Source organism: Erythrolamprus reginae, chromosome 12, assembly GCF_031021105.1.
Source record: "Erythrolamprus reginae isolate rEryReg1 chromosome 12, rEryReg1.hap1, whole genome shotgun sequence".
NCBI classification, from domain to species: Eukaryota; Metazoa; Chordata; class Lepidosauria; order Squamata; family Dipsadidae; genus Erythrolamprus; species Erythrolamprus reginae.
Window position 1 is genome coordinate 882,332 of NC_091961.1, and position 8,601 is coordinate 890,932.

At 51.2% G+C, this 8,601-nt stretch overlaps 1 protein-coding gene across 1 annotated transcript; it reads left to right on the top strand.

The window, feature by feature from the left end:
- Positions 1–421: 421 nt before the first annotated feature.
- On the top strand, positions 422–8,192 carry VAMP8 (vesicle associated membrane protein 8). The gene is made up of 3 exons (XM_070765477.1): positions 422–530; positions 5,651–5,818; positions 7,012–8,192. Exons 1-3 carry the CDS (start codon positions 528–530, stop codon positions 7,153–7,155), a joined length of 315 nt encoding a protein of 104 aa, XP_070621578.1. The 5' UTR covers positions 422–527; the 3' UTR covers positions 7,156–8,192.
- The last annotated feature ends 409 nt before the right edge of the window (positions 8,193–8,601 follow it).

Below are 8,601 nucleotides of genomic sequence, written 5' to 3' on the forward strand. Positions count from 1 at the left end.
AAATTGCCCAACTTTTATCTTAGTGGGGGTTTTGTGTGTTTTGTTGTTTGTATTTTGTGTGTTACAAATAAATTTTAAAGAAAACTAAAAAGAGTTGATGGGCGTTCATTTTAGGCTTCGTCACTATGGCAACCGCCCTCCGTTGTCTCTCCAGCTCAAGTCGGATCAGGATTCTACATTTAGTGAATTCCATCAAAGCCAATGGCTGCACTGGTCCTGAGGGGAGCAGCGCCTATGTGGCCCCGAAGCTTCGCCCGCGCCCGCTTTCCTTCCCGGGGAGGCCTGAAGCCGGGGCCCCTCCTGGCTCGCGAGGTGGCTGGAGAGAGGCCAGGGGGAGGCCTTCCTTGACTCTGGCCTTGAGGCCTCCGTGGGCCGGCGAGGGAGGCAGGGCCGGCGGCTGGACCCGCCCAGGGCTACCTGTGGGGAGGTGGCGGCGCGGGCGGAGGAGGAAGTAGGACGCGCGCGGGCAGCTCCGAGGAGCGGGCAGAGGCGGCGGCTGGAGCGGACTGGAGCGGGGCGCCGCCACAATGGTAAGCCGCGCTCGTGGAGGGGGCCTGCAACGAAGGAAGGGAGGGCGCCGCCGGCTGCACCTGCCTCAGAGGCGGGGCGGGGGGGGGAGCGCCGCCATTGCGCCCGACGCGCCCCGGGAGGGGCCCCCATCCAACTGGGCCGCCTTTCCCCAGCCCCGCTTCGGGAGGCGCTGCGGCGGCCGGCGGGGTCGAGGCGAGGTCGGCTGCGCTCGCCAGGGCGCCCGCAAGGTCTCCCGGTGCCGGCCAGGTGAGGGGGGAGAAGGGCGGGTGCGCCAGGTAGAGGCCGAGGCCTGAGGCAGGCGAAGTGGGCTCTTCTATGAGGTGTGGACTTCAACTCCCAGAATCCCGGAAGTAGCCTGATTGGTTCAGGAATTCTGGGAGTTGAAGTCCACAAGCCATGGAGGAGCCCACTTGGCCTAACTCTGGCCCAGGTGAAGCCTCAGGTGGAGGCCGACCAGAGAGGCGGAGGAAGAGGAATCAAAGGGCTGAATGCTTCCGGGCAGAAGCTCCGTCTCGGCTCGATTTTGGAGGAAAATAATGCAGGAGCAGCCACCAAATCCTCACCTGACACCTCTCCCCCCCCCCGCTGCCCCCTCATCTCCCCCCCCCCCCCCCCGGCCGGCACTGTGAGGGCAGCTGCTCCTTTCAGCCAGCCGGTCCGCCTGACTTCCTTCAGGCAGCTTCCCCTTTTCTCCTCTGGCCTTATTTACTCAATCAGCTGGAATTCCGACTAGACGCAATCCAGGGTTTTCTGTCACCTGGGCAAGGTGGGTCCCCCCCCCCCCTTCCTTGGGGCTGAGCGTATCCTGCAGCCATTTAAAAAGGGGGGGCAACAATTTTGGTCCAGTCCCTTGGTGCCTTGGACTTATGACCCAGTGACCTACAACTGTGGGCCTAAGACTGTGCTGATGGTTCCTGACCTGGTCTCCCCAGGTGACCTCAGGCTGCTCCTTCGTGGAAATGTTAATTAGGAGTGTGAGGAGGGAGGAACTTGGGCACCGAGGTCTGAATCGCTCCCTCCAGGTCCCAAAAGTGCTTTTCCCAAGAGGCAGCTGGACTTCCTTGTTTTTCTTTCAAGACGTTTGGTTGCTTCTCTTGGAAGAAGACCCTTTGGGACAACCGGGGCCTGGAATACGGTGTCCGGTTCTGGAGACCTTGCCTACAAAAAGGGATGGATCAAATGGAAGGGGCCACAAAAAGGGTGGAAGGTCTGAAGCATCAAACTTATCAAGAAAGACTTCGGGCTAGCCGAAAACCAGCTGGCCAGTGCGCATATGCACGTTGGAGCTGAGCTAGGGCAAGGGCTCGTGTGCCGGCAGCTATGGCTCCGCATGCCACCTATGACGCCCGTGCCATAGGTTCATAATCACGGGTCTCGACGCATGGGTCCTGCTCAAAGAGCAGAAGGCAGCAGGGGTGGGGCTGGGTGGCTTTGCACAGATTCAAGTCACATCTTTGCCTGGACGGGTAGCCTTGCTTATGGTCACTCGTGTCTTGGCCAGTTCCTGTTTGGATTACCGCAATGTACTCTACGTGAAGTTGTGGAAAAACCACCCAGAAGGCGCAGCTGGTCTAGGCTGCTGATGGGGGCACCTAGGTTCACCCATGTAGCCCTGTTTTCTATGAGCTGCGTTGGCTCCCAGGTTCTTCCCAGGCGCAATTCATGATGCTGGTTATTTACCTTTAAAGCTCTACACAGTTTAGGGACAGGTTATCTGTGGGACCACAGTTCTCGGTTTCTCAATTATTTTCTATTATATATGCCCCCCCCCCCCCCCGATGGTTGTATGCAATATTTGGCACATTTTCACTGAAAAAACCCAAGCGGCCTATCAGTGTGATTGGGGTGCAATGTGTTTAAATGGCGCCTTAATTTATTATCCACTTGACTTTGGGGGTACAAGGCAGTGATGGCAAACCTATGGCACGGGGGCCACAGGTAGCTCATGGAGCCATATCTGCTGGCATGTGAGCCGTTACCCTAGCTCAGCTCCAACGTGCATGGGTGTGCCGGCCGGCTGATTTTTGGCTCACACAGAGGTGCTGGGAAGGCGTTTTTGGCTTCCAGAGAGCCTCTGGGGGAATGGTGGAGGGCCTTTTTACCCTCCTCGGGTCAGGGAAGCCTTTGGAGTCTGGGGAAGGCGAAACACGAGCCTACTGGGCCCACCAAGAATTTGGAAACAGGCCACTTCTGGCCTCCAGAGGGCCTCCAGGGGCTGGGAGAAGCTGTTTTCGCCCTCCCCGGGCATTGAATTATGGTATGAGCACTCGTGCATGTGTGATAGCGCGCATGCACACTCTTTCGGCACCCGAAGAAAAAAAGGGTGCGCCATCCCTGGTATAAGGCCTTCTGCCCAGAGCAGGGGGTTGGACTAGAAGACCTCCAAGGTCTCCCCCCGCCCTGTGACTCTACAATTGAATGAATTGACCTCTTGGTCTGTCGCGGAATTGATCCCAGGATTGGTTTCATATAGAAAGAAGTGGCCGTTCCATTAAATTTGGGACAAACGCAAACCTGCCTTATCTTCCAGGGGATTTTGCCCTCCTGGCCTGCCCAGCTTGTGTCCATCCCACTCCGTGAGGGCTCCCTGGCTGCCCCCTTGTGACCATGGGGGCCCGTTGTGGTTGTTCTGGTTCTGCCTGTCTTGCTGGTCCTGCTGATGGCTGTGGGGACTTACTCTTCTGGCCCTGGGAGACGCCCGGCATTCTTTTCATTCCGGACGACTGGGCTCATTCTCTCTCTTCCGGGTTCTGACCTCAGACGTGACGTGATTGGTTCTGAGCAGCTGCCAGAAATGCCACCTCGAATAACAACCAGAGTTTCAAGATGGGCTTCGGAACCTCTCTGCCCTCACCAGTTCTGGGATACATTCAAGACAGGCATTGGGGATTCTCTCTCTCTAGGTTAGAAGTCTGGGCACAGAATCGGTTGAGTATCTTGCAGGATCTACTATAGCTGTGATGGTGAAACCTTTTTTGCTCAGGGGCCAAAAGGGCGCGCACATGTGCGATGGTGCGATAACACATGCCCACCACACCCCTAATGCAATGGCCTCCCCTCGTGCACGCACACACCAATCAGTCCATCCATTGGCTTCTAATTTGTGAGCAAAAATAAGGGATTTTCATCTCATTTCTTTTTCTGTTTTCTTGGCATGTAAAACCAGTCCAAAATATTATGGATCAGTTTCGTATTTTTTTCCCTTGTTTTGTTTTGTTAAAACTTGATAGAAGTTTGAATGCTTCCTATATTCATTTTTTGTTGTGTGAAGGGAGGGAGTTCTACCAGCAAAATGAGGATGGTTCCTGGGACTTTTGGGTGGGGGAGATAATAGTGATTACAAAGCTGACCTCTGCAGCAAAGTCCAAGAAACCAGTGAGTGATCGATTGCTTCCTTGGAACCGCTCTGGATAAGGAGAGGAGAGAGGTCTCCTGCGGGACAGCCGTTTCCCAAGGACCCGAGTGCCAGGAATTGATAGGATCAGCTGTGGTGGAGCCTGTTAAGCAGCCCCCTCACCCCACACCTCTGCCTTCTTGCTTTTAGGAAACTCTGGGTCTGGTCTCTTTCTGGACAGGAGACTGAAGTTTTTATGAAAAAAAAAAGATAAGAATTGTTGCACACAGAAAGCCGTTTGTGGTGGTAGAATGAAGTTGTAAAACAGGAAATAAGTAGTAGAGTGCATCTATTAGAAATTGAGACCATGGAAAGAGCAAGTTTTACGCTACCCTGAGTCGCTTTGAGAAGGGCGGCATAGAAATCTAATTAGTAAATCTAATAAATAAATAACTTTTACTGTTGATTTCAACCTTTTTTTAATATCTTCCTTTAAGCACCCAATTATGAAATTACAGTGAAAACAACTGTTATGGAAATTTTGGACAGGTTCAGAAGCTGTGTCATTGCAATATTATTTATTAGATTTGTATGCTTAAGAATTGTAATATTTATTCAGCTCTTCCACTGGATATTTTTCTGCCTCTTTGACGGTGCCCGTATTTCTCAGTGAAATGATGTCTGATAATAACCACATTAACTGTTGTGCTTTATTAAATATCACTTATATTTGGTACAATGTTGACAGTGAATATTACTGCAGCATTGAATGACTGTGTGATAAAATATCTTTTGTTCCCTATTAGCCCAAAATTTAGTTTGCAATGAGTTTGAATCTTTGTGTTTTCATACGTGTTACTATGAAGTGCATAATAAAAATTGATGCTACAATGGCAATAAAGTATACATAAAATAATTTGGGTCATTAAACAATGGATTTTCGTTAAAGATAATTCAGGTTGGTGAATGAGAAGCAGGGAGGGGAGGGAGTAACATCTTTTCCTTCCTTCCTTCCTTCCTTCCTTCCTTCCTTCTTCTCTCCCTCCTTCCCTCCCTCCCTCCCTCCTGTTCTGTCTGGGTGCCCCCAGACTTCAACACCAACTGGAAAAAGCAGCCAGACACGCTGGTAAAAGCAAAAGCACTTTATAGTTTGAAAAATAAACACAGAGAAAAACCTGTTCTTCCCAACAGGCAGGCTATGAGGCTTCACAGCAGAGTCCTGACGGCCAGGCAATACAGCAGACTTCTTGCTGGCACACACACCACTGTAGAGAATAAGACCCACGTCTTTCCCCCCAAGGTTTCAGCCTTCAAGGCCACAAGCCAGAATCAGAGACACCAAAGATCACAGCCAGGTCCCAGGACTCCCAAAGATAATACTCCACAATACAGGAAGAGTGGGTCTGCCTTTTCAGCCTTTCTGGGGAGAACCACACCCAAACCCATCTGTTGCCTATTTAGGGCTGGAAATACCTGGCTAATTGTCCCCTTGTGCTGCTCTTCTCTGCCTGAGATCGATGATGGCTTGTGCATTTTCATCTAAGGACTCCAGGCTGCTTGCTGGGGAGAGCTCCACCCCGGGGGACTCAGGCTGTTCTCCCTCTCCCTCGGCCTGATATTCCTCCTCCCCGTCTGCCTTGGCCTCCTCCTCCTCCTCCTGTTCCTCCTCCTCCCCCTCTGAGCATGGAGCCGGCAGAGGGTCAGCCGTTCCCTGAGGAGCCTCAGACGGAATCACAACACCTCCCTTCCTTCATCTGTCAAAACCTTCTTCTTTTTCCTCTCCAGGAGGGAGGCAGTGGAACCAGCCCAGGGGTGGGCAGTGACCGGGTGAAGAACCTCCAGAATGAAGTTGAAGGGGTCAAGAACATTATGACCCAGAATGTGGAGCGGATTCTAGCCAGGGGGGAGAACCTGGACCATCTGCGCAACAAGACGGAAGACCTGGAAGCAACGGTGGGCTTTTTCATACTGGCGGGGGGGAGCGCTGGAAAAGCCCCGTGAGGCAGCACATAAGTCTAAAGGCCATTGCTACTAATTGTTGTCACTACCAGGAAATTTCTCTTGAGTTCTGGGTTGGCTCTCTCTCTCTCTCTCATGAACTTCCATCCCTGCTCCTTGTCCTGCCCCCAGGTGCTTTGGAGAGTAGGTTGACCCCTCCATCTCTCTGACTGCCCCTCAAACCCTGGAAGACAACTATGATCGAAAGATTTAAATATGTCAAAGGGTTAAATAAGATCCAGGAGGGAAGTATTTTTAATAGGAAAGTGAACACAAGAACAAGGGGACACAATCTGAAGTTAGTTGGGGGAAAGATCAGAAAATATTATTTGATTGAAAGAGTAGTAGATGCTTGGAACAAACCTCCAACAGACATGGTAGATAAATCCACAGTCACTGAATTTAAACATGCCTGGGATAAACAGATCCATCCTAAGATAAAATACAGAAAGTAGTATAAGGGCAGACTAGATGGACCATGGGGTCTTTTTCTGCCGTCAGACTTCTATGTTCCTATGTTCCTATGATTCCACTCCTGAGCCTTGTTTGTTAGGCTAAAGCTGGACGGAGTTTGTTTGAACAAACTAGCTGTGTTTGCACCCTGTATTTAAGTTCCATTATGGAATCGACCCATTTGGTGGGTTCACCTATTCTGCCCAAAAGGCCTTTATTTGTTAGATTTTATTTATTAGATTTTATTTATTAGATTTGTATGCCCCCCCTCTCCTTCCCTGCACAATGTGTGAAGACAGGTGTTGTGCAAGGTTAGCATCTCACATGCACATAGACAGGTTAATGGAACAGACCCTGTTTTCTCCAGGGCTCCTAGACTTCTCTTGCTCAAGAGGGCGGCCCCTTCTTCCCGTGGCCTGGTGGGGGTGCAGAAGGCCCCTGGCTTGCTCACCAAGCGTGTAAAGGACCCCTTGCTTTGCTCGAGGAAGAGTTGGTGTCCTTTTCTCTCTCTTTTTTCTCTGCCCCCTCCGGTTTTCTACTTTTTTAGTTGTACTTTGTTACTGTGAGAGTTATAATTTTAATAAAATTGCTATAAAACAAAAGGTTTTAATCAGAATAGGAACCCGGGCCGATTCGGAGGGGGGGGGGGCAGCTTCTCTCCCCCCTTTGTAAGTGACGTCCATCTTTCTCTCCAGTCAGAGCACTTCAAGACCACCTCCCAGAAAGTGGCCCGGAAATACTGGTGGAAGAATATCAAGATGATTGCCATCATCTGCGTCATTGCTGTCATCATCCTCATCCTCATCATCCTGCTCGGCACCGGCGTCATTCCAACTTAGGTTTCTTCCCCCCACCTCCCCCCCCCCACCTCCCCCCCGTCGGACTTTTCCCACTCATCCTCCCCACCTTTATTTTTATTTCGCCCCCATCATAGCAGCTGAAATTGGTAACTGAATCACAAGGCCCTTCGCCAGAGGCCCCGATCGAGAGGCCCAGGTTGCCTCCCTGTCCCCCTCCTCCCCACACCGGGACCAAACGTTGCCCTCCCTCTCGGACCCACCCAAGCCCCCCTCCACCCCACCTGTGAGCGTAGCCAGGGCCGATGCCTGCTCAGGTGATGCCTTAGAACAGTGTTTCCCACCCTTGGCCACTTGAAGATATCTGGACTTCAACTCCCAGAATTCCCCAGCCAGCAAACGCTCACAGGTGCAGTGGAGGGAGGCTTGGGTGGGCGAACGCTGGCTGGGGAATTCTGGGAGTTGAAGTCCAGATATCTTCAAGTTGCCAAGGGTGGGAAACACTGACTTACAACACGCCAGCATTGGGATTCTGCAAGTGCCTCAGCGGATGCTTGGAACAGAGCTCGCCAGCCTTCTCTGTTCTGAAGAAAATGGGTCAAATGTCTGGACCCCCACCTGATGCGGCCACGCTGGGCATCCCTTCCCTTCCAGGAAGCCTCCTCTTCCTCCTCCTCCTCCTCCTCAGAGCTCCTGGCTTTCTGTGCCTTTCATTATCCCGGATGGAGAGGTTGAAGGACTGAAACTCACTGGCAATATAAAGATGTTTTTGAAACACTGTTTTTAAAGGAAAAATGAAGACGAGTAGGCTGTTCAAGTTCTCAAAATTTTGATTTCTCTCTCTTGGGAGTGTTTGCTTCTCGAGACGTCAGGCCACAAGGGTCCTGGCAGACTGAGGTCCCCATCGCAGAGAGGGGTAGCCCCTCTGATCGGCTCGACACCCTTTGATTGGCACGTAGCCGTCTTTCAGCTACGGCCTTTTCTGATCTAGTGCCTCTGATCTTTCACAAATTTCTAAGAGATGTTTATTCACTTTTGCATTTGATTTTACTAACTGTAATAAAAGTATTTATAAATCATTGGCTGCTGCCAGGGTCTGTGTAGAAGGAAGCTGCCTGGGTGACTCATTTCAAGGCTTCTGGGTTTCCCGGCATTTCTCTCTCTTACACACACAGCTCTAAATGTTTGGCCACTGGCCAGCTGTCACTGAGAGTATCTACGAGTACGGAGCGTCTCTGGATGGTGCCTGGGAATTTCCCACCTTAGTTATCCCCTCGCAAAGTAGGTTTGCAACTGTCTGATGGTAATAGTGATTAAAAACACCTGATAATTATAAACACCTGCAGCAGCCCAGGCAATGATAACGTGTATCATAAATAGATTCCTGACAAGACTTGGGAGAAATGCTTCATCCTTACCTAAGGATTATGCCGTTGCTATGTAGGTTTACATCACTGACTCCCACCACCCACCACCAAACAGAATAGG

Coding starts and splice junctions, on each gene's coding strand:
- VAMP8 (XM_070765477.1), top strand. Junction 5,819..7,011: donor CGGAAGACCTGGAAGCAACG/GTGGGCTTTTTC, acceptor CTTTCTCTCCAG/TCAGAGCACTTCAAGACCAC.